We start from the raw sequence: 26910 nt of genomic DNA, 5'->3' as shown, positions 1-26910 counted from the left end.
CTCCTCCCCATCACTATACTTTTTTCTTGCCTCTTTTATGAGATAATTTATCCCATTCTACCGCTCCCTTTCTCCTTCTCCCAGTATATTCCTCTTTCTCACCCCTTAATTTATTTTTTAGATATCATCTCTTCATATTCAACTCACCTTGTGCCCTCTGTCTATATACATTTCCTTCAACTACTCTAATAATGAGAAAAGTCTCATGAGTTACAAATATCATCTTCCCAAATATGAATGTAAATAGTTCAACTTTAATAAGTCCCTTCTGATTTCTCTTTCCTGTTTACCTTTTCATGCTTCTCAAGTCTGGTATTTGAAAGTCAAATTTTCTATTTAGCTCTGGTCTTTACATCGCAAGTTTTCTAATCTCAATGAATGCCTATTTTTTTCCCTTGAAGGATTACACTCAGTTTTGCTGATAAGTGATTCTTGGTTGTAATCCTACCTTATTTGACCTCTGCAGTATCATATTCCAAGCCCTCCAATCCTTTAATGTAGAAGCTGCTAAATATTGTGTTATCCTGGTTGTGTTTCCACAGCACTTGAACTGTTTCTTTCTAGTCGCTTGCAATATTTTCTCCTTGAACTGAGAACCCTAGAACTTGGCTTTAATATTACTGGGAGTTTTCATTTTGGGTGATCAGTGGATTCTTTCAATGTCTATTGTACCCTCTGGTTCTAGAATATCGGGGCAGTTTTCCTCAATAATTTTTTCAAAAATGATGTCCAGCAAAACAGGTAGATGATAAATGTTTGAGAAGATGTAGGAGAGTTGGAACACTAATTCACTTTTGGTGGAGCTGTGAGCTGATCCAACCATTCTGGAGAGCAAAAAGAAACTATGCCCAAAGGGTTATAAAAATGTGCATAAACTTTGACCCAGCAATATCACTTCTAGGACTATATCCCAAAGAGATCATAAAAATGGGAAAAGGTCCCACATGTACAAAAATATTTATAGCAGCTCTTTCTGTGGTAGTCAAGAACTGGAACTTGAGGGAATGCGCATTAATTGGGGAATGGCTGAACAAGTTGTTATATGAATGTAATGGAATACGTTCATATTGTGCTATAAGAAATTACAGAGACCAGCACGACAAGTGCAGACCAGATCAGCAAAACAAGCGCAGATCAGACCAGTGCCATGAGCACAGACCAATGCAGAGCACAGACTAGTGCAGAGCAGCAGGGACAGGACACAGAATAGGTTTCAGGGCACCACCAGCAGCAGCAGTTCCCAGATTGCTCAACCCACAAATACAACAGACAGTTTCAAAGGTCAGGGAGAAAGCTTTTTCATCTGGGTGAGAAGGGAATGCAATCTGGCCCGCCAGCAGCATCCACTGTAGTGGCAGCATCCATTTCTGGACCCCTCTGCCTAAAGTCCCTGGGGGAATTGAGCAGCTGATCTGAATCTCAGCCCTGAGTGGCCACCTTGGGAGCCCTTCACCTAAAGCACCCTGGGGGAATTGACCAGGTGATCTGAATCTCAGCCCTGAGCTCCAAACAGGGGTGAGGAGGAGCACTGTCCATGGAGCTGGTGGAGGCTCTGGAGAGGGAATTCAATTGCAGATTCTGGGCAGAAAAGTTTTTGATTGCTCCCAGACCAGTATGCAGGTCAGGAAAGGAGTAAACACCTCTCCCTTGACTGTGCCACCTTGGAGGAACTAAGAACATATAGGTCCTCAGAATATACCCTCTTCTTGACAAAGTACTCAACAATCCAGTAACTCACTGGAAAAATGCCCAAAAAAGGGAGAAAAAATAAGACTAAAAGAAGGTTACTTTCTTGGTGAACAGGCATCTCCTTCCATCCTTTTGGACGAGGAAGAACAATACACACTGTCAGAGGAAGTCAAGGCTTCTGCATCCAAAACCTCCAAAATAAATATGCAATGGTCTCAAACCATGAAAGAGCTCGAAAAGGATTTTGAAAATCAAGTAGGAGAGGTGGAGGAAAAATTGGGAAGAGAAATAAGAGAGATGCAAGAAATCCATGAAAAGCAAGTCAACAGCTTACTAAAGGAGACCCAAAAAATGCTGAAGTAAATAACACCTTTAAAAATAGGCTAACTTAATTGGTGAAAGAGGTCCAAAAAGCCAATGAGGGGAAGAATGCTTTAAAAAGTGGAATTAGCCAAATGGAAAAGGAGGTTCAAAAGTTCATTGAAGAAAATAGTTCTTTAAAAATTAGAATGGAACAGATGGAGGCTAATGACTTTATGAGAAACCAAGAAATTACAAAACCAAACCAAAAGAATGAAAAAATAGAAGATAATGTGAAATATCTCATTGGAAAAACAACTGACCTGGAAAATAGATCCAGGAGAGACGATTTAAAAATCATGGGACTACCTGAAAGTCATGATAAAAAAAAAGAACCTAGACATCATCTTTCATGAAATTATCAAGGAAAACTGCCCTGATATTCTAGAACCAGAGGGCAAAATAAATATTGAAAGAATCCACAGATCACCTCCTGAAAGAGATTCAAAAAGAGAAACTCCTAGGAATATTGTAGCCAAATTCCAAAGTTCCTAGGTCAAGGAGAAAATATTGCAAGCAGCCAGAAAGAGTTTGAGTATTGTAGAAATACAATCAGGATAACACAGGATCTGGCAGCTTCTACATTAAGGGCTTGGAATATGATATTCCAGAAGTCAAAGGAACTGGGATTAAAACCAAGAATCACCTACCTAGCAAAACTGAGTATAGTACTTCAGGGGAAAAAAATGGTCATTCAATGATACAGAGGACTTTCAAGCATTCTTGATGAAAAAAACAGAACTGAATAGAAAATCTGACTTTCAAACACAAGAATCAAGAGAAGCATGAAAAGGTAAACAGGAAAGAGATAACATAAAGGACTTTCTGAAGTTGAAATGCTTACATTCCTACATGGAAAGATACCATTTGTAACTCGTGTGACTTTTCTCAGTATTTGGGTAGTTGGAGGGTTTATACACATGCACGCACGCACACACACACACACACACACACACACACACACACACACACACACCCACAGGGTGAGTTGAATAAGAAGGGATGATATCTAAAAAAATAAAATAAAAATGAGGAGTGAGAGAGGAATATATTGGGAGGAGAAAGGGAGAAATGGAATGGGGTAAATTATCATGCAACAAAGAGGCAAGAAAAAGTTTCTTCAGTGGAGGAGATAAGGGAGTATGTGAGAGGGGAAAAGGGAAACTTACTCTCTTCACATTTGGCTTGAGGGAATTACATGCTCACTCAGTTTGGTATGAAAGTATATCTTGCACTACAGAAGGGTAAGGGAGAAGGGGACAAGTGGGGTGAGGAGGATGATACAAGGGACAGCAAATGGGAGAACGGCGTAATCAGAAGTAAACGCTTTTGGGAAGGGACAAGGTCAAAAAAGAAAATGGAATAAATGGCGGCCAGGATAGGATGGAAGGAAATATAGATAGTCCTACACAACATGACTATTATGGAAGTCTTTTGCAAAACTACACTTATACAGCCTATATTGACTTGCCTGCCTTTTCAGTGGTGATCAGTGGGGAGGGAGGAAGGGAGAGAAGTTGGAATTCAAAGTATTAGGAATGAACGTTGAGAATTGTTTTTGCGTACAACTGGGAAATAAGAAATACAGGCAATAGGGTATAGAAACCTATCTTGCCCTACTAGAAAAGAGAGAAGAAGGGGAAAGGGAAGGGAAAGATGTGATAGAAGGGAGGGCTTTTTGAGGGAAAGGGTAATCAGAATGCAATACGTTATGGGGTTGGGGGAGTGGAGAGACAGGGAGAAAATTAGAACTCAAAATTTTGTGGAAATGAATGTTGAAAACTAAAAATAAGTTAATAAACATTAAAAAAAAGAAATGACAAACAGGCAGACTTCAGAAAAACCTGGAAAGACTTATGTGAACTGATGCTGAGTGAAATGAGCCAAACTAGGAGAACATTATATATATAGTAACAGCCACAGTGTACGAGGACTGTTTCTTCATAGCAATGCAACTATCTAAAACATTATCAAAAGACTCTTGAGGCAAAATGCCATCCACACCCTGAGAAAGAACTATGGAATGCAGAATGCAGATTGAAGCAGTCTATTTCTCTTGTGTTATATTTTGTTTTGGTTTTTTTCATGGTTTCTCCCACTTGTTTTAATTCTTCTATGCAACATGATTAATGTGCAAATGTGTTTAATAAGAATGTATGTGCAGAACCTGTATAAGATTGCATAACATCTCAGGGAGGAAGGGGGAGAAAATTTAAAACTTATGGAAGTGATTGTTGAAAACAAATTAATTAAATAAAAAAAGAGTAAATAAAAAAAGAAGAGATTTGTAACATAACTGAGTAATTATTTACTATCTGTGGCATCAATAAAATGTTATTGGCTCTCTCCTGCCCCCCAAAAAATGATATCTAGGCTCTTTTTTTGATCATGGTCAATAATTTTAAAATTCTCTCTACTGTATCTACTTTTAATGATATTTCACATTTTTTCATTCTTTTGGTTTTGTTTTATAATTTCTTGATTTCTCATAGAGTCATTAGCTTCCATTTGCTCCATTCTAATTTTGAAGGAATTATTTTTTTCAGTGAGCTTTTGGACCCTCCTTTTCCATTTGGCCAATTTTGCTTTTTAAGGCATTTTTCTCCTCATTGGCTTTTTGGACCTCTTTTGCCATTTGGTCTAGTTTATTTTTTAAGGTGTTATTTTCTTCAGTATTTTTGGGAGTCTGCTTTACCAAACTGTTGACTCGTTTTTCATGATTTTCTTGCATCACTTTCATTTGTCTTTCCGATTTTTCCTCTACTCTTAATTTTAAAAAAACTTTTTGAGCTCTTCCATGCATGGCCTGAAACCAAGTGACATTTTTCTTAGAGGCTATGGATGTAGGACCTTTGACTCTGTGGTTTCTTTTGAGCCTATGTTTTGATCTTCCTTGTCACCAAAGTAAGATTTTATAGTCTGAGGTTTTTGGGGTTTTTTTCTGTTGTTTGCTCAGTTTTCCAACCTATTGACTTTTTAACTCTCTGTTAAGGTAGGGCTCTGCTTCCAGGGTGGAGGGCTTACTGTCCCAAGCTTCAGGGTTTTATGCAGCTGTTTTCAGAGACACTTCTAGGGATTGGTAAATTTTCAGTTCTTCCAAGGTGGTAAGATCTAAGGAGAGGTGTTTACTCTGCTCTGGTCTGCGAGTGATTGTGAGTAGGGTTCCCTCTTCAATGGTAATAGAAGCTCTGCTATCCCAGTGCTTCCCCTCACCCCAGGACTGCCACCTAAGACTGTGACCCAGATCCAAGTATGGGCAAAACAACAGAGTCCTGTAATCTCCCTGTGACCACTTAATTCAATCCTCTTACTATCTGTAGGCTGAGAGTTTTGGAAGTGGCTGCCATCACTGCCACTGCCACCCCCAACTGACACAATCACTCCCGAGACCTCTCTTGGTTTGTTAAGGCCAGGGTTGTGCTGGGGCCAGGGCTGGACTATACCCCTCTCTCACCCAAGTGCGAAAGGCCTTTCCCATTGACCTTCTAAGTTGTCTTTGGTATTTGTGGGTTGAGAAGTCTGGAAACCTCCCCACAGCTGCCAGTGATTCATTCCTGAGGCCTGCTACAGGTTTGGTGGGCCCTGGTCTATGCTGGTGCATTTAGCACTGAACTGCACACCTCTCTCAGCCTACTGCAAGAGACCTTTTCTGTCGACCTTCTGTCTTTTTGCGAGGTCTGCTGCTCTAGAATTTGTTTAGAGTCATTTTTTACAGGTATTTGTACTCTGAAGAGTCCCTGCTTTCACTCCATCATCTTGGCTCCTCCTTGTACTCCTTGTTTTGTTAAGATTATTGTGTCCCACCTTCTGAAGCTAGCTGACCTGTCTAACAGCAGTCTTCAACTCAGAAAGCTGAACCTTTTTTTAAAAATTGCTGGAGAGCATTTCAAAATAGTGGTCAACAAAGGAAGTGAATAGTGACTATTGTTTTGGAATGTTAACCCCAAATTGTGCTTTAAAGTATCTTTCAAAATTCAAAATTTCCATAAATGTTACCTCAAATCTTGGGGCAGAGTGTCTTGTTGGAAGGCATGGGGGAACTAACTATGCTAATTCAGATATGTCTCTCTTCAAGACAGAATAACCTGGACAATAACGTTAACACTAAATAAAATTGTTTTTGGCAGACTTGTGCCTAAAACACAAGGTATGCAATTAATATTTTTTTCAAATGGTGTTTAAATAAAAATGGATGTTATATGAAGTAGTACTTCTGTCTTGATAATAATAATACATATTATGTAACAACTGAAACTGAAAAGAAATTATAATTACCAAGTCTGGCCTAAGGATAAGAATGAAAAGGTACCTTCTTCTGCTTCTTTAAAATGTGTGGGAAATCATGGGTTTGAAATACTACAAAGAACATCAGACTTTTTTCATATGCTGGCTATTACTTTTGCTGAACTTTTTTTTTCTTTCTCTTACTAAAATCACTTATTTTCTATGGGAAGGATCTCTGGGACATGGTAGGCATTGAGATACAATGGAAAATTTAAATTATGAAAAAACAAAAGTTAGTAATAAAATGCATGTGATGTTATTGATACTAGAGTATATCAAAATCTTAAAATACCTCCACCTTATCCAAAAAGTCTCTGAATTTGCTTACTCACCTCCTACAGCTTGTAAAATAACTTCTGGAGCACAAGTATCCCACTTCTTACAACCAGGACTGGCAAATACATAAGCAGATGCCTTGCCTTCAATCAGTTGAATGATCTGTAATGATTTTTTTAAAAGTTATAGGCTCTAGGCACATGGATCTATTTACCTAAAGCAATAAGTATATACAGCCAGTTTAATCATGTAACTCTCACATGAGAATAATGCCTTCTGTTTAGAAGGCTACAGGACCACAAGAAAAATCAGTAGGATGGTTTTATGACTTTGTTAAAAAGTAAAATAAGTTTTACTATGTTCAGTCATGTGAAGAGCCATACAAATATGAGAAAAATGTTATTGAGTTCCTCAACAATTACTTCTTCCAGGATCATTCATGTTCAAAGGTTAATTTTAATTTGAAATTAGGCAACAATAAAGATTCCTACAACCACCTTAAAAACTTGCTATCAGCTTTCTTTAATGACACATTATGGGATACCTGGGCCACTTTATCTACGTTCTAGCTTAGAACGGTTATTTCTAACATAGGTGAATGATAACCTCAGAAAAACTAAGTTCAAGAAAAAAACAATAAATCAAAAATTTTAGTAGGCTTGAATTTAGAATTTAAAAACTAAATATAGAATTGGTTTTATAGTTCAAAGCCAACTTTCGTAGCATCATTTTATTACTTCCGTTCTCTTTCCATACATTTAATATTAATTTATACAAAATGAACAAGTCTGAACATCATCAAATTACTAATTCTGTGCAATAAGAAGTTAAAGGGGAAAAAATGATAAAAATTCAGTATTTTCTAACTCCCGTCAATTTTTTATTTCTGACAAATATCAAATTTATTACCTTATTTCCTGCTCCTCCCACTCTGAGAACATTATCAGGATTCATAGCAGAAATGCAATCATTTACCAACTTGCTGGAATGAGAACGAGTTGTGGTAATTATATGTTTCCCATCAGGCACTTCATTCAGCTGAAATCCAAAGGCACCCAAACCTAAAACTCCCCAGATTGTCCTCCCGAGCACAGCATCTGCTCCTGCCTAAACAAATTCAATGAAACAATAATATGTAATACGTCTGTAGAAAAAACCCAGCTAAATGTGTAATGTTTATTTTAGTCATGTTATTATTATATGTGAAAAAATATAACATTGTCACAGAATTATTATAGCTCTTAGATAACATGAATTATTCTATTATTTGTGAAACAATATGGTTTGAAATGCACTGGACAGGAAAGATATAACTATTCTCTGCACTCCCAGGATCACTCAAGTGATATTCAATATCATGAGCATTATGTAGGACATACATACAACAGGATATACAACAACAGCTGTGGCCGAATAAACAATCAATGAAAGATTACCAAGAAGATAAGGTTGGAGTTTTATTCCCTGACCTTCTAGGTAAAAAGATAAAGATAATATAACCTTGGACTTGAATCTTTCTTTCATTAGAATGTAAGCTTCAAATTAGATTGTGAACTCCTAGAGGGAGCAAGGATTGTCTTTTGCCTCTTTATGTATTCCCAGTGCCTAGCATATAGTAAGTGCCTAATAAATATTCTTTGCTACACTAACTGATTTCAAAGAGTTTAAAGTGTCTTTGTGTAATTTTATCTCAAAATTATTCATGTGAAGCACAAAGATGGTATTTTAATTTTTTACGAGAAATTGAGATACAAAGAGGTTAATACAGAGCCACATAACTGTATATTCACCATGAGGCTTCATTTTCCATAAATACTGTTATATATTTCTGCATCTGAAACTCACTTATATTTCTTCTAAGCACTCACCAACCTCCCCTATTCCTGAGTGCCACCATCAAGTAAGTAGTACTTGTAGTTGAGTAGTAGTGAGTGGTACTACCTCAGGCCACTGAGTACAAGCAAGAGAAAATCACAAGATTATAGGTTTTGGAATACAGAGAAACCTTACTGGTCATTTAGTCACTGCCCAAATTTTGCAGATGAGAAAACTTGAGATTCAGATAGATTGAGACTTGAGGGCAAGAAAAAAGGGAGAGAAAAAAATTAAATTCTTTTATTAATTGTCACTACCTGGTAGCAACAATGTTAAAAACTTAATTGTAGTACCTCTTCTGTCAGTAAAAGCTAACAGTCCAATTTTATTTTTCATTTTTTCCTCACTATTATATTCCCTTAACTTCTTTTCACTGCTTTGTGAGTAAGGATTTATTTTTCTAACCTTTGCAAGTGATATGATGAAAATTAATGATAACTTTAAATCACTTTAACTCTGTAAAAACTTCTTTACAGAAAACTTTTCATATATGTATATATATATATGTATATATATATATATATATATATATATACACACCCACATATATACATACACACATATATATGTATGTATATAGTTTTATTTCTGATTAAAATACCCTTTTTAATTATCAGAACCAATTTGTTTTTAGATTTTTACAACGTGATCTTGAACGTATCACAATTTGAACTGGCACCTTGCTATGATAATTCCAAGAAATATATGCTTCTACTAAAAAGCAATAAAAATCAACTACAAAAGGCAGTAAGGAAAAAATATCCTGCAATTTTGTGAAATGTGTTAAAATGGTGTGTGTGAGAGATAGCAAAAGTTAAATTTCCACAGAAGTTACGATTAGTTGATGAATTCATTGAGAATAAGTCAGATAATAAGGCCAGCAGACCACAAGAGGACTCAATCAATCAGGAGACAGATAGCGGCCTTCAGAAAATTACAAAGTTTTTGATAAAGGAACCAAATCTACAGCTAGCTGGAACTAGCCAGGGAAAATGACCTAGAGTTACCTGGAGAAGGCTTTACTTCACTGTGCTTGCTTAATGAACCTCATGCATGTAAGCAGACACTCCCCACATAAAATTATCCCTCCATTTTCTGATCATAGGTCCTATGTTAAAACATGTTTAGGAAAGGGATCACACCAGGGCTGGTTACGTAATGGGAATGTAGAGAAGATGGTGACCTAACAGAGAATGGACCAATCCATCTCCTGATGGGAAGATCTGTCCTGAACTAACAGTATAAAGTCAATCTCGCTTCTGTGTCCAAAACTTCCTCCTCCTGAAAATTGGGGTGGGGCTCTGCTTTGGCTAAAGTGTTCAATTCCTCTGAACTCTGCTGCAATAAATTTTCCTTGATACCTTATTAGTGTCAAGTGTGTCTCTAACAGTATAGTAAAATAAAAGCTGTACTTTTTGAAAGGGCGATATATCTTCTCCAAGTTAAGCATATTAAAGATGATGGCCTTTTGGTTACTTGTTTTGCCCTTCAGTCTTAGCAGGATTCTTTTCTCTCAGTTCCTTCATTTGAAATGTACAATTTTAGGACATTATACTTCAACTGGAAATAGTGAATGATGGGAACAACACTGGGCTTTCTCCTTCTGTCTTTGTAAAAAGATCATTATTATTACTATAGTTGACACAGCACTTAAAGTTTTGCAAAGTGCTTTATCTGTATTATCTCATTTGATCCTCACATAACTCTGTGAGGTGGGTATTACAGGTATCACAGTTTTATAGATGAAAAAATTGAGGCTAGAGATCAGGCAACTGGTCCTTGATCACACATTTAATAAATGTTGGAAGTGGAATTTGAATCCATATCTACCTAAATTCAGCACTGTTTCCACAGTACCATGCTCTTTTCTTCTGAAATGATAGGAATAATAACAGCAAACAGAGCAAATGTCAATCTAACAATGGTTATTAAATATTATGCAAAAGAAAATGATTCATATTATTCCTTGACCCTAATATATCACTTCTAATAAGACATTTCTAGCTGTCTTTAAAAGAGAGGTGAGCAGATTAACAAAGTTACTCTAATTACACTGTTACATATATATACCCCAAAGAGGTCAAAAACAGAAAAGTCCCATATATACTAAAACATTTATAATAGCACTTTTTTTTATAGTTATAAAGAATTACAAACAAAATAATGCTAATTGACTGGGGAATAGCCAAATAAATGGTGTCATTATTACACTATAAGAAACAATGAATATGATAAATACAGAGAAAGATGGAAAGAGCATATGAACTGATGCAAAGTAAAGTAAGCAAAATCAGGAGAATAATATTACTACAATGTAAATAGAAAAAAAAATACAGCAATAAACACTCCAAACTGGACAATGGATGATAATAATAACAAGGATGGGTCTAACCAAAAGTTAAGAAAATTTACTTCCTTTCCTTCACTGCAAAGCAGGAAGACTATTTGGAATACTGAATCCCATCACCATATTATAAACCCTCCTCTGTATATACTTAGTCTTAGTACAGTTTTAAGTTTTACCAGCTTTAGGTTTTAATAGCTTAAAATGACACTAGGACTTTCAGGCTTCCTGATACTTCTGTTGGCCAATGTTGCTCCTCAAATGTGGTACCCAAACCGAAGATAGTATTACAGATGTGTTCTGACCAGGTAGAGTACACTGAGGCTCTCAAGTTATTTGTTGTGGACCCTATATCTCTACTAAGGCATCTCAAAGATGGCACTAACTTTTGGTTAGCACATCACAGGGCTGAGTGACCAAGTGACTTAAGATTGTGAATGATAAAAATCTCCTAAGATCTTTTTTTTCATAAAGAATGGCTTTCTAGTTACATCTCTCACATTCTCTACTCTGCAACACGAATTTATAAAGAATATTTCATTTTGTTATAATTGGGTCCATTGTTGCAGCCTGATGAGATTGATTTAGGTTATGATTCTGTCAGTCAGTCAACAGGCATTTATTAAATGATTACTATGGGTCAGACACAGTGCTAAGCACTAAGGATACAAAGCAAAAAATTTCTGTCCTCAAGAACAAATATTCTAATATTAGAGACAACATCTGTCATTAGTGTATTAGCAAATCCTTCCTAACTTCTTGCTTTCTATCAGATAATAAGCTATCAATTTTTTCATCCAAGTCATTAATAAAAGAGTTAAAAAGAAGAGCACCAAGGCCAAAGGTTGGGCTACGTAGTCTCAAACAGTCCCTTTCCATGCCCACAACTGAAATTTACAAAAGCAGCTACAAAACAAATTAAATCTTTCTGTATTCACATGTTATACCTGATAGTTGTAGTAAGGCTGGTTAATAACTCCCGCTATTGCTTTTCCTTCATAAGCAATTCCAATAAGGACTGTTACATTATCCAGGAGACCTGTATTTACATAATAAAAGTCATTTAGTTATTTTTCCATTAATTTCTTGGATTTTTTAATGTGGTCTTCAATTTTATATGAATTCTTTAAAATTTATCTACAAACAATACTTCCATTAATAAATAAAAAGAAAATGTCACAACTTTTCCACTTTCCACAGAGTACTTCCTCAACATATACTCTATAGAAGTACTGTCTTCCTACAAAGGTAACGCTGCTGATGGTTGCAGGCCAGCAGGGCTATAGTTTGTCACTGCAGAATCTGAGGTGTTGTCAACAGCTCAGGTCAAGACTAATTCAAACTCTGCATTTTATGTGAGGTTCAAAGAGGATTAGAACTTGCTTAAAGTGATACAGGTAGTAAGTAGAAGATCCAGGATTCAAACCCTGACTCCAATTTCAGCTGTCTTTCCAGTGAACCACACACAGTGCATATGCTTGTTCCTGCCATGGGGAGCCCTAGATCCTCCTTGGAAAAGGTGGTTCCAAGTCATGGCAATGTAGACAAAAATGGCATCGGGGAGAGGCTATTCAGGAAGAATGAGAGGAATAAGAGACATGTATTGGAGATTAGTGGGTGACTTTGCTGGTGGGTACTGAGGCTGCTATTTGTTGATCTGATGCTCCCAAGAGAAAGGTCCACAACCTTTCCAGTGCCAAGTATCTCGGGCAAGGCTGAAGGCCTTCAAAACCTGTCAAAACCAACAATAACTATCTTATTTTACAAGTCATTCCCCAATTGATAAATCTTCAAAGGATATGAACAGGAAGTTTTCAGATAAAGAAATCAAAGTTATCTATCATCATATGAATAGTCTAACTCATTAATGAAAAATGCAAACTACAACAACTCTGAGGTATCACCTCACATCAGATTAACTAACCAAACAAAAAAGAAAAATGATCATAAATGTTGGAGGGGATATGGGAAAACTGGGACATTAATGTACTGTTGGTGGAATTGTAAACTGATACGACCATTCTGGAGAACTACTGGGAACTATTCCCTGAAGGCTATCAAACTGTGCATAACCTTTGATCTAGCAATATCACTACTAGATCTGTATCCCAAAGAGATTTTAAAAAAAAGGGGAGAAGGACTTATTTGTACAAAAATATTTATAGTAACTCCTTTTGTGGTGGCAAAGAATTGGAAATTGAGGGCGGGCACATCCATCAACTGAGGTAGTATCTAAGCAAAGATTACAGGATCCTTTCTCTAGGACATTCTAGTGCAGGGGTGGGGAACCTGTGGCTTCGAGGCCACATGTGGTCCTCTAGGTCATCAAGTGCAGCCCTTTGACTGAATCCAAATTTCACAGAACAAATCCCTTTAATGACAGGATTTGTCCTGTAAAAGTTGGACTCAGTCAAAAGGCCACTGAGGACCTAGAAGGCCACATATAGCCTTGAAGCCACAGGTTTCTCAACTCTGCTCTAGAGAAAACTGCTTTTCTGTGATTCTGTGAGAGGATTTTATAGGAAATGTTATTTAAATTGGAGTCAAATATGTATAAATCAAAGTGTGTGGGAATCTAATAGTCAGCTGGCAAGAAGTGTATCCTTAGATCTCTATGAGACTAAGACTGTTTATGTACTGGTGCCACTCCTATTCATCAATGTCTTTCTTAATCTACTCTTGGTAGACCACCTTTCCTTCTGAAGGCTTTCCTTGGGCATCAGAGCTAAGGTCTGTATGGAGACCAGAAAAAGAATGCCCTTATCTGAGATCATAAAGTTCTCATGTATTCCTGTCTAGCACAATTTTCTCAATTCATGAGATACCTGAGTTGCCATCGGTCTAATAATCCTATATCAAGAATTTTTCTTGAGCATCTGCTAGAGGATAAAGATCTAGACAGTGATGATAAGGGAGGTACTAGTCTCTCTATACATTGTCAAATCAGTCAGTCAACAAGCATTTATTTACTAAGCACTTACTATGTGCCATGAACTGTGTTAAGTGCTAGAGATATGCCCTGGTCAATCCATGTATTACCTCTTTACAGAATCTAAGTTCTGTGACTAACAACATCAAATAGCACAGGGGCCAAGGACCAATCTCTAAAGCACTCTACTAGAAACATCCTCCCTGGCTGACATCTGTTAATCACTTTTTGATTCCAGTCATTAAACCAATGCCAAATCTACCTACCTGTATGAACATATGGTAGACATATTTGGAATATATGGAAGCCTTTATCAAATGCCTTACATTTAAAATCTAAAGTTGTTTGATGTTCAGTCGTTTCAGTTGTATCTGACTCTTTGTGAGCCTAACTGGACTTTTCTTGGCAAAGAACGGCAGTAAAGTGGTTTGCCATTTCCTTCCCCAGCTCATTTTATAGAGGAGGAAACTGAGGCAAACAAGGTTAAGTGACTTGCCTAGGATCACACAGTTAGTAAGTGTCTGAGAGGGGATTTGAATTCAAGATGAGTCTTCCTCACTCCAGGCCCAGCTTTCTATCCTGTACACCACCTAGTTACTACAATATAAACTATTCGGTGGCCTTGCTTTGATGTATTAGGCTATTAGTCAAAAAAAAAAAAAAACTCATCAAAAAAAAAATAATGCTAAATTAACATGATCTATTCCTGCTGGAAATATTGGTTCAAAGTGACCATTGTTTTCCTTCTTCACAAACAAGCCTACTAAATGGTGACTCAGCAATCACATCTGCCAATTTTTTCAGTACTATTGTAGGTAGGTAAACTTTTACTATCTTCTCATTTACTGTGAGTTTCAACACCTACTGAGTTTTTCCTCTGCACTTAATATAGTGTGGCTTTTAACAGGTTTATTTTTGTACAGATTTTATGCCTCCCATCATACTGGAAGCTCCTCAAAGGCGAGGATATACTGTTCATTTCTGAATTCCCAGCACCTAGCAGAGTGCCTAATACAGATTAGGCACTTAGTAAATGCTCTTTAAATTAAATTGAGAAATAGTAGCCCAACACCACTGAGATCTGGAAGCAGGAAGATTATGAAGAAGGAAGTTGGAGGGATTCCACAAGTCCAAGTACTTCTTTTCCAAAGCAGACGTGTTTCTTGAATAACCAGTATTAAAAAAGATAAGATAGGAAGAGAAGTGAGGACAGAATAGCCTGGGGCCAGGAACTGGTGGTAATGTCTCCTTCTCAGGGCTCTTAAACTTAGTCTTATGCAATAAATCATCAGCTTGAGATTTCTTTTGCCCTGGGAAATAATGGCCACCGGATCTATCACTGGCAGTATCTGAAACAGGTCTTCAAACATCTATCTAATCAGTGAGACAAATTCCTCCAGCAGGGGAACTATCTAGCACTACCAATTAGCTGCAGCTAAGAGGTCAGCAATGGAAAAATCCAACTACAAAGGAAGCAGTTGTCATAACTAAGTGGCAGAATTTGGGGCTCAGTGTCCAACAGCCATGAGCTAGTCTTATGTAAGGCATCAACCTAAGACTCAATTAATCCCTTGCAGCTGTGTAGGCAGTGAGAGCAGACAATGACTTAACCTCTGTAATGGTAATATAGATCAAGCTAAACTATGCTCAGTCTTTCTTGATCAAATGTATGAAATTTCATACAGCTCCGGAAGGAAACAAAACTCCTTTATTAGTCTACAAGAGAACTAGACTCACCCTCATTATCACCATACTCTAAATTAGTGGTGTCATACTCAAATAGAAATAAATCATTGTGGGCCACATATTAACTTGGAAAACCACAAATTAACATTACCTATGTTGTATTTATACTGTATTTTTTTTTATTTTTCAAACATTTCCCAATTATATTTCAAGAAAAGTCTGGATATTAACAATAGTAACAATGACTCAAGTCTATATAATGTAATATCTTATACATATTAGAACTCAGTTATCAGAGGTTTTTAAGACTCCTGAAAGTAGATTGGATTTTACTGGTCTTCCTGTCCCCATATCCAGCACTCTATTCACTCTATCCTCAAAATATGGAAGGAAAGGTACAGAGTAGGGATATAATCTGAAAGGAAGTTACAGGAACAACATACAGTGTTGAGAGTGGCTGGGAAGCCCTGGAAAGGTTTGTCAGTCAAGGAAAGCATGGATGCAGTGTTTGTATTAGGAAAGGCATATGAACTATGACACTTGGCTTTCATATGAAGGACCTGGAATTAGGCTCTGTTATTTGTTTGTATTAAAGTGATAAAATTAGTTTTGCCATATAGAACTACAAATAAGAAGCTGACCTTCAGTGTATTCTTTGGTGCCATCCAGAGGATCAACCCATACAACAAGCTGAAAAATAGCAAGGAAAAGATTCAGTTTCAGGAAATAAAATCTCAAGTAAAAATTAAATTAGATAACTGTTTTTCCTCTTCATTGAAATTAGGTTATACTGTTTCTGATATGATAATAAAAATGCTAAGTAAGAGTACTCACCAATTTCACTAGGCCTCATAACTTGTAATCACCAGAGAGAAAGCCTAACCGAATCACTGGAAAATACTGCTATGATATATTGTAGAATAAAAGTAAATGAACAAAGCTTTACTATAATTCCACAAAATCATTAGAGCACCAAGAACAGTGTTATATATGAAATAGGCTCTAAAAGGCATTAAGGAAAAAAGATAAGGATAGAAAAAGTTTTACAGTTGAAGCACAAATCTGACAGTTTCAAACTAACAACATACCAAATTCAAGAGTACAAACCATGAGTGTAAAATAATGAGTCTGTCTTTTTAAAAACTCAGACTTATTTTATGGCCAAATGAGTATCATTTTTCAAAATAAGTTACCATGGGATACTATACTTATTTTAACAAACATCACTCAAAACATATTTGGTATTCCTTTTTAGGAATTACCCTAAGTTAGTTTGTAAACCATACAAGAAAGTCAATTTCGTTATTTTATACTTCAACCTTAACTTTAAACCATAAATCTGCTACTTCTGTTTGATTTGCTACTTAAGTTTGATAGCTTATTTAGTAGACTTGGTTCCAATAACTTACAAATATTTCAAAAAAAATGTTTCCTCCTCAAAATGCAGGCATTTCTCTCTATTCAGAAGAATATACTAGATCACAGAGAGGCAATTTCAAAATAGAAGCTCCAAAAATATTTCAAGCAATGGCAGCCTCATTGTACATGGTAGACCAACATGAATACTTTAATGGGAACGATACTTAAATGGATGGACAAGTTCTGATGTGTTTCTTTTTTAAAAATCAGTATCATTACCATATAGTAACTATATATGCATACAGTTTGATATTGACCTGTGTTTCATCAGAGCAGGGAATTCCTAAAATTGAAACTTCCTCTAGAGTCAGATTAGCAGTTTGTCTGCAACTTTAGTCTTACAGAGTTTGCAGGAACACGAAAAGGTTGCAATTAGCCCATCACACAGTAAATATGTATCAAAGGCAAAACTTGAAGTGAGGTCCTATCTTTCTAGTTTCAGTGTATATTACTCCTCCAGTGAGGCTGATGACAGCCCCTACTACTCAAATCAGTCAACTGCAAGTCATGTCATCAACTTGAAGACATGGTCCTCTTCGAGAATGAAGGACAAACACAACTACAACAACAACTCCTCCTCTCTGCAACACCCTACAACCCCACTCTCCAACACTCCGTGATCCAGTCAAACTGGCTTTTTCTCTATTTCTCACACATAACATTCACATCCAGTCTCTATGTCTTTGTACTGTATATTTCACATGTCTATGCACTGTTTCAATACTGCCATCTCACAGATTCTTTTTTCCTTTACGATGAACTACCTTGGTAGTTTAGCTATTTTGCATGAATGTATACGTTATCGCTTTTTATCCATGGTGTCTACATTTATACGTACTTGTTGTCTCCTCCATTACAATATAAGCTTGATACGAGTAGAGATGTTTTAGTCTTTGTACTCATGCATCCAGCACCCAGTATAGTTCCTAGCAGTTTGTAAGAGGCACTTAATAAATGCTTGTTGATTTATTTATTGATTTTCTCACTCTAAGTTACTACCTACTTTATTATGCCACCACTCCATATCTTTTAATACAGCAGAAAAATGAATGGCTCATAAAGTTAGCAATAAATCAAAATCACTGTTTCTCCCCCAAAGTTTAAAAATTCAATTGTGGACAATGAAAATTGTAAATTATTACCAGTAGTGATAGAAGGAGAGAGATTTTTTTAAAAAAAGGATATAGTTTATCTGAGGCTGGGGACCATACCACTGTATATCCAACAACAAAAACGTCAAATTCAGGGCCCTTTATGATTCACAAAATTCCCCAGTATGGCCAGATTGCAAAGCAAATGGACTAAATACAATTGGAAAATGTTTAACAAAATAAATAAAAATATATAAATAACGTTAATTTGTGGTTTTCTAAGTAAATATGTGGCCAGCAGGGATCCATTTGTATTTGAGTTCTATATCACAGAGCTAAACTATCTAGGTAGTAAGACTGCTGAATATGTGTTTAATAAATAAATAAAGAGGCTTAATTTGAAGAAAGAAAGAAGGGCAGTGTTAATCCATGCTCATGGGTTTAACATAAGTGAATACAAAAGCATCAGAATAGTTTTTGTGTATAAAAGGTCATTTTGCTTCATCCTCTCTTCGGACAATGTTAGTTAAAATTGTTTTGGTGATCTTATTTCTCTAAACGAAGAAATGGCTTCAGGCATTTTTAGAGCTCAAAAGCAAAAAAGCAAGTAATGGCACTGTTATCTGCTTGCAAAAATATTCCTGCTTCAGGGACTTGACAAATTGTTATGTTATTTGGAGAGAAGGCCAGACAACGAGTCAGGAAGACTCAAATTCACATCCTGCCTCTGACATATGCTGGCTATCTGACTGTAAACCAATTACTTCAACTCTTACAGCCAAGCAGTTATCTGAGACTATAAGTTAGGCAGTTTGCATAGATCCACATCATTGCCCCAACAATGATGAAGTTCCAAGTTCTGACTAAAATAGAAAAATACTGCCCCTGCAAATTTCTTTTGATTTTCCCTTCTTGGGTCTTAAGGAATTTAGTTTCCACTACTGTTATTTTTCATGAATGTTCAATAAACAATTTTTTAAAAATAGCAACACACATGTAAACATGGTTATATATTATTAAAACCTACAACGTTACCTTATTTTAATGTTTTTCTTGGAAGACAAACTCTGGTTTAAAATTGAATTAATCATAAATGTTAATCTTACATCTTCCTCTTTGATAGCACTGTACTGTGAGGGACACGGTTTCTTCAGAATTTCCTCCCATTGACCATCTTCAATCAGCTCTTGGTCTACTTCTTGAACGGGAAGATCCTAAATGAAGAAAAGAGCATTGGAAAAGAACATCATTGTACAGAAACTACTACACATCAACAGCACTGGGAATACAGTTTCATAGGTTTCAATACTTCTACCCAGAGCATGGATTACTCCAAAACAAACAAGCCTGGGATTATAATAAATGAGGAACATCTGATTCATTATAGCAGTTTAAAATGTGCCAATTTAATTCTCTCAAATATGGAAAGAGAGGGAAGGAAGAAGGGAGGGAAAAAGGAAAGTAAAGGAGGGAGGGGAGAAAGGGAAGGAGGGAAGGAGGAAAGAAGCAGTGATTACATGAATACTATATACTAGGCACTATGCTAGATGCTTTACAAATGTAATTCATTTAAGCCTCACAACAACCTTCTGAAATAGGTGCTATTATTATTCGCATTTTACCATCCAGGAAACTAAGACAGACAAGGTTAAGTGACTTGCCAATTGGTCATACAGCTAGCGTCTGAGGCCATATCTGAACTCAGGTCTTCCTGACTCCTTCACCCAGTTACCTCCAGTTGTTTAAGTGAAATCTTTAGAAAAAGAAATTAAGAAAAAAAAAATGTAAACTTCCCAAAGCCAATATAAACAGATCTATGGCTAGATATTCTAACCTTTCTACTGTCTGATCCAAACCAACAAATATCAAACACCTATTATATGAAAAGCACCGTGCTAGGTACTGGGATTACAAAAACAAAAGTTAAATAGTTCCTGCTCTTTAAATGAAGCTTAGGTTCTATTGGGAGGATATAGCATGATATGTAGGTCAGTTAGGTGGCACAGTGGATAGAGTGCTCGCTGGAATCTTGAAGACTCATCTTCCTGAGTTCAAATCTGGCACTTATTAGCTGTGTGACCTTGGGCAAGTCACTTAACCATTTCCCTTAGTTCTTCATCTGTTAAAAGGGCTGGAGAAGGTATCAGTATCTCGGTCAAGAAAATCCCAAATGGGGTCACAAAGAGTCAGACAAGACTGAAAAGGACTGATCAACATAGATAGGCAATTAGAAGATGACTTCTATGATAAAGGTGGTTGATAAGGCTATAGACAGGGCAAGAGCCCTTAAGTGATTCAACTTAACCAAAATAGGGTAATCATCAGATTAAAAATCCTTGAGTTCATTTTTGACAAGCTGAAAAGAAGCCTTGAAGGGACCAGACAAGGAAGAATTAAGTGGGCTTGGGAAACTGATTCTTCAAGGACAATGACCAAAAGTAATTATTACTCTATTTGATGAAACAAAATATTAACCCTGAACTATGTGACTGCTTCATCATATTGTGAAATGTCCCTGTTCAAAAATCCTATGTTATTTCAAAATGTGTTGGAAGGTGCTTGAGAGCCTACAGGATTCTAGCATTTTGGACATTTCTCCCTCAATAATGTGGCTTGAATATAAAATAGCTAAATTAATGAAAATTATTTCTGAAGTTTGTGCGTGTAACATACAGTATTTTTTTCTTTGACAAAATTCTTTCCTTTCTCTCTCTCCCTACTTTCTGGGAAAACCTTACACAAGACCTAAAAGTAAATTTGTTAGAGGAATAGCAATGGTGGAGGGTTATTATCAAATCAAGAAATATTGCAGTATAATTCCCTTCAGGGGTAGGCACCTCTATCATTGAAGATAGATAAGACCACGTAGCAGGATAAAGTGGAGAGTGGTACAGGTTGCCAGTTCCTGTGGCCTCAGTCAAGGGATACTTCCATGATAGAATTTAAATAAACGAAGTACTTCATAATACCATACTTTTCCTATAAATTAGAAGCATGTATGATGAGTTTAAAGAGTGATAGATTTGGAGCCAGAGAGCCTGAGTTCAAGTCCTATTTCTTGCTACTTACTACCTATATGACCTTAGGTAAGTCACTAAACGTGTCTGGATCAGTTTCATCATCTGCAAAATAAGAGGGTTGGGCTGAGGATGCTTCATTTCTAAATATATGATACTTTAATATATACTATCCCTAAGTGTAAAGTTTTTCAAACCATGGAGATATGCCTCTCTATGGTGATGCAAGACCTAGGTGCAGGGGTGAAGCATTGGTCAAATTTAATTTTTTTTAATATAACTACCATACAAATAATACTTTTAAAAATCAAAAAAATTCAAATCAAACTCAAGAAAAGAAAGAATATTACAGAAAATATTCTCCAACTGGCAAATGAATGAAAAGTAGTAATTGTTTAATATACCATGCAAAAAGTGAGTTGGTATTGAAGATTGACCTAAGTATAATCTGTCACCATTACAAGCTGCTAGTGGTATTTGAGTATCTGTTTAAATTTGAAATTAAACCATCTTTTGTGCAAATTAAAAGTACTATAACATCTATTATATTTTAACATTGTTTTAACTAAGATATAAGTTGGTTTCCAAATAATTCTGCAATTAAAAACTGAAAAAATTTAAGGATTGTTAGTATATTTGAATGATTTGAAATTTGCAACAAATTTTAAGTGTTTTACATTTTTTGCTGTTTCTAATTTTTGTACAAATAAAACATCCTTTCATGGTGGAAAACAACTGTTTTGAAGCAAAATCCATAAAAATAGCAGAAAATTTAGTAAAGAAAAAGGAGGTAGCTTAAGTAAATTTAAATTAAGAAATGAAGGGGGAAAAGCAAAAAGTCCTAATTTTGAATATATGATTCATTGTATTTAGCATAAAGATTCACAAGAACTATTACTGATGGAAAGACCACTGGGTTTGCATAACTAATACTTTAGCTTCAAATAATATGAAACCTAATTAGTTAAAATAACTTTGAAGTACAGGTGAATATTTCAGCAAGATAAGAAGATTTTTCCAGAAAAAATTACATTCTAGTAAGGAAAAATGTTTCAAAACTTTTATCTATGACCACACTGTATGTCATTGCTAAAAGTAAAAAAACATTAGAAATTTGGTATCATTTGATGCTATTGATTTGAATGAAACTGAAATTATGCACAAAACAAATCTGACTTCATTTGTAGTCTATTTGTTGCCCCTTGTGCCTGGAACATACTCTTGAAACTTCTGTATCCACAAAATCCCTTCCTTCAAAATATAACACTGATGCCATGGTTCTTCCCTTTTCTTCTGATTCTTCTTTCACAATATGACTAACGTAGAAATGTTTAACATGACTGTACATGTATAACCTATATCAGAGGGAAGGGAGAAAAATTTGGAACTCAAAAATCTTACAAAACTGAATGTTGAAAACTATCTTTAACATGTAATTGGAAAAAAATAAAACACTATTAAGTGGAAAAAAAGAGAAATAACAGGGTGTAAGGTTTCAGAAAAAACATGGCAAGATCTATATGAACTAATGCGAAGTGAGCAGAACCAGATCACTATACAAAGTAACAGCAATATTGCAGCGATGATTTAACTGTGACTTTGCCATTCTGATCAATACAATGACCCAAGACTATTCCAAAGAACTCATGATGAGAAATGCTTTCCACCTCTAGAAAAAGAAATGATGAACTCTCAAACTGAAGTAGTTTTCTCTTGCAATATGGCTAATACGGAAATATATTTTGCGCAATTCTACAAGCATAACTGATATATTGCTTTCCTTCTCAGTGGTTGAGGGATGTATGGCAGGGAGGGAAAAAATCTGGAACTCAAAATCTTTTACAAAAAGAATAAAAACAAAATATTTTTAAAAATAAAAAGAAATATTAGCAAGTTATTAACGAGACCACTCATGTCTACCCTGCTGTGATTCCTTTCTAGGAAAATTTCCTTTACTCAGGAACATTTTTATATCACTCTCATAAGAGCCTTTCTAAAAGATAGCAGGTGGAATGCTCCTTTGTGATACTTTTAAAAGGTCAATGTCACAGAACAAGACTGGGGAACCCCTGAGCTAAATTAGGGTTGATAAAAAAAAGAATAAATTAGCAGTGGTAACTACTGCTGCTACCAGAATAACCTCTGGTATGGCAAGTCATTTTTTTGGTCAGTTGAAATAATTAAATGAAATGCAACGTGTAAATGTGTGTAGAATCTGTCTTTTAGCAACTTCTGTCTCATTTTATTGGAAATATGTAAGTTAAAATTTTCATTTAATTTTATAGCAAAAATGTTATTTTTAAAGAAATTTGTGGGATATATCTGATCTATGTATGTTTACATAGGTATATATGTAAATATATGTACACATACAAAAAAAGAAACATCTACTATATAGCAGCCACCATACTAAGTGCTTTACAAATATTCTCATTTGAGATTCAGAAGAACTGTGATACAGATGCTATTATCATCCCTATTTTACAGATGAAGAAACTGAGGCATAGAAAGGTTAAGTGACTTGCCCTGGGGCACTACCCGAGACAGGATTTAAACTCAGGTCTTCCAGTCTACAGGCCCAGGGAACTATTGTGTCACCTACTGATGCCCTTCCAGATTTTCACAAATGCCAGTTCCTTCAATCCCAAACTACTTTAGATGTAAGTACTTGGTTTCTTTATATTCACTACATACATACTTGTCTCCTGTTAAGACTATTAAGCTCCTCCAAAAGACTGTTTCATCTTTTGAACACTGATTGCATGTGATGAGTAGAAACAAATTTCTCATGTCTAAACACTTCAGTAATAAAATGAGAAACAAATCAATTTTCTATTTCAGGTGGATGAAACAATATGCATAATTAAGGATGTATTATCTATGTTTAATGTATTGGTGAAGACAATGCTAGGGATAATTAGTTATTCTGCAAACCTACTGATAAAAATGCCACATAAAGGAAAAATTTTTCAACTGATGGATTTTTTAAGAAAAGTGATATAATGTGGAATAATGTACTGTACTCTACGCCAATGGAGCTCTCGTTATGTTCGGATATAACAAGTCATATGTAGATATACTTAAAGCAAAAAAGGTCTTGAGCGGTGATCTAATACAACACTCCTGCCAAGTATTAAGTGGCAGGGCCAAAAATCAAATTAATTTCCTACCACAGCAAATTACAGGCTCTTCCCATTGCACCAGTCTACAAGTAAAAGTTAAAGATGTCCTCATGTAGTCAGAACTTATTCCATGTTTCATAATCACTTATATTGAGAAATGTGATGGTATAGCTCACTTTTCAAGTTACAAGAGTAAAAAGACTCTTAACAGTTCTAAAAAAAGAGGTTCTTTTAAAAATTACAAGAACATTTAGGGGTTAAATATAAGGATTTTGTATAGCAGTCGTTCTCAGTGAGGATCACTGAAACCCTTTCAAGGAGTCCACTTAATTAAAACTATATTCACAATAATAGTAAGATATTTTTACCTATTAAAACACTCCTCTTTTCCAACTACACATCTGTGTAAGGGCAGATTTTTTTTTCACATACTTCCAACTAAAACAACATATCACAATAAACTGAACGCAGAAGCAGATGAAACTCCAGTTGTCGTGCATTAAACCAGACACTAAAGAGATTGGCAAAAATACTTAACACAATACCATTTTTCACTTAATTTTTTTTGTTTTGGAAAAGCTATTTTTTGGTGAAAAAGTTATTTGCGTAAACATGCAATAATTTTATTGTTTAGTGAGATTTTTAAACATTTTATAGGTTTTAATTTAAAATACCATAAATATCGATAGATACAATTCATATTAACAAAAACTCTATGCAAGTCTTCAAAAATTTTAAGTGTAAAGGAGTTCTGGAATCAAAAAAGTTTGAGGACCTTCGTTCTATAGTATTGTGAAACTCTGATCTAAAAGAAATAAATGTCAATTTCTTTTCTTTGCAGAGAGGAGTTTTAGAATAATAAAGATGAAACAAATTGATCTTATAATTTTTTTTCTCCTGAAGCTTTCCTATTTGGTGGAATACTTTAAAAAACTTTGATGCCTAAATGAATCGATGCAAGATAATAAGCTGAGCAAGAAAGAGATGGAAATCTATACTTTCGAAAAATTTTGAGCTATAAATTTACAAATTATTTTGATGTTTCCCAATTTTTAAAGTAACTGCCCTGAAAATGAAGCACAAGGGCATACTTATCAGTTAACCAGTATTCAAAAGCAATTCTTATTTTAAAGGTATACATACATGTTTCTAAATATGATTAGAAAGGAACCCATTTACAAAAGACAATTGTGACACACTGGACCTTCATCGGAACAAGAAGAGCGGACACATCGGTCTGGTGAAGGCGCATCTCTTTCTTACAGTGCTAAGCTTTAGCTTACGAATCATACAAAACTGATTTCAAACGCAAACGGTTTTGGTAAAAACTCCTAACTGAAGGCTGTTTTTCCCGGCCAACATTTTAATTCAAACACGTTCCCAGTCCAGGCAGAAATGATCCCCGCGCCGTGTCCGCCTTTATTCCGGAGGAGGCCCCGCGGGCGCGGCCGAACTTCCCGCCCAGGCAGGCGGGCGGCCTCAGTCCTGCAGCCGAAGGAGGCACCTCTTCTCTAGCTCATTCATTTCCTTCAGGATCAAGGCAACGTTGTACCTCAGCTCTTGAAACTTGGCCACGGGCACCTCGAAGCGGTGCGCCCGGCCGTCCGAGAGCTTCAGCTGCATCAGCACGGACGGCTGCAGGGAGCGCGCCAGCGAGCTGGTGGAGATGGCCACGTCCACCCTCCACCTGAAGGCCTCCAGCGTGGGCCGCCCGGAGCCCCGCTCGCCCGCCCCGCCGCCCAGCTCGGGCCGCCGGCCGCCGAAGACCACGCTGGCGAAGTCCGCCACAAACTCTTCGGGCACCTGGAGCTGCCGGAGGTCTTCCCGGAACACGTCGGGCTTGAGGGCGGCCGGCGGCAGCCGCAGGGCCTCCCGCAGCAGCGCGTACATGCCCGCCGAGAAGACGCCGAGCTGCGCCTCGGACAGCGGCGTCGAGTCCACGAGCCGCCGCGTGGCCTCCCGGCAGTCCTGACCCTGCAGGGCGCTCACCACCACCTTCAGCAGTTGCCGGAACAAGTCCTTGTCCAGGCCCCGCAACTGCCGGGCCATGGCCTCCACCGCGGCCGGCGGCCGGGAGCCTAGGAAGCTCCCCCGGCTGCCCTGCCCGTCCCCGGCTGGGGGCAGGTAGGGAGCCGCCGCTTTCAGGCCGCGCCCGGCAACCGTCCCTGCCGCTGACATGGCCGCCAGCGGTGGAAGGAGCGGGGCTCTCTAGGCCGGGAAGTGGTGTACCGAGGCGGGAAGAGAGGGACGGGGGCGTGCCGCGTCCGGAAGCCCCGGATGCAGCTCTCCCGAGGCGGGGGAGGGGGCGCCCAGACTGCAGCCCCCTGGCGGGCGGAGGGCAGAGCGCAGGCAGTCCCGCCCGTCACGTGTCCTCGGACACGCTGGTGCACGTGAAAACCTTGTTCGGGCTCTTGGCAAATGAAGAGCTCTGTGGCTTATAAAATCACAGTGCTGGTTTTCCTGATGCCTCTTCTCTGCAGAAAAGCGGGCCTGACTAATCTCTGAAGAATAACGACAGTGCCCGCGTACGCCAGCTGCGCCCCGCGCCCCACAGCCCTCTCTCGATCCGCACCGCAGCCGGGCGGGGTTGTCATTCCTGTTTTAGGGAGTGGCTCGGGGTCACCCCGCAGTCCGCGCTTCTGACTCCTGGCCCCCCAGCACCCCGCCCAGGTTGGAACACTTGCGCCGTAAAACAAATCCCCCAGCACGGCAACAGTCTCACGATGGCTGCTGGTACACTTTTGGGTTATTTAGATAAAGTAGCCATACGTCATTAAGTTTTTAAGATTTGTTCGTGGCTGTAAAATTGTAATGTATT

The 26910-nt window shown here is 37.2% G+C and overlaps 2 protein-coding genes across 6 annotated transcripts in view; both read right to left on the bottom strand.

Annotated features, from left to right (window-relative positions):
* BPNT1 (3'(2'), 5'-bisphosphate nucleotidase 1) overlaps positions 1-26910 on the bottom strand; it is a 42344-nt gene that overhangs the window by 5614 nt on the left and 9820 nt on the right. For all 5 annotated transcript variants that reach the window (XM_072647806.1, XM_072647807.1, XM_072647805.1 and 2 more), the window contains 5 exons: positions 19060-19167; positions 16085-16133; positions 11776-11867; positions 7519-7716; positions 6666-6771 (listed from right to left, as the gene is read on the bottom strand). In XM_072647806.1, the coding sequence (XP_072503907.1) occupies positions 6666-6771; positions 7519-7716; positions 11776-11867; positions 16085-16133; positions 19060-19167 (553 nt within the window). The remainder of the gene's footprint in view (positions 1-6665; positions 6772-7518; positions 7717-11775; positions 11868-16084; positions 16134-19059; positions 19168-26910) is intronic.
* On the bottom strand, positions 24694-26362 carry COMMD5 (COMM domain containing 5). The gene has a single exon (XM_072647809.1). The coding sequence runs from the start codon at positions 26268-26270 to the stop codon at positions 25572-25574; it is 699 nt and encodes a 232-aa protein (XP_072503910.1). The 5' UTR covers positions 26271-26362; the 3' UTR covers positions 24694-25571.

Source organism: Notamacropus eugenii, chromosome 2, assembly GCF_028372415.1.
Source record: "Notamacropus eugenii isolate mMacEug1 chromosome 2, mMacEug1.pri_v2, whole genome shotgun sequence".
Classification (NCBI taxonomy): Eukaryota; Metazoa; Chordata; class Mammalia; order Diprotodontia; family Macropodidae; genus Notamacropus; species Notamacropus eugenii.
The sequence above is the reverse complement of the archived record's forward strand: the minus strand, read 5'-3'. Positions and strand labels throughout refer to the sequence as shown.

What these genes read in the sequence shown, in the direction of transcription:
- COMMD5 (XM_072647809.1), bottom strand. Translation starts at nt 26,270, where the DNA reads ATGTCAGCGGCAGGGACGGTTGCCGGGCGCGGCCTGAAAGCGGCGGCT.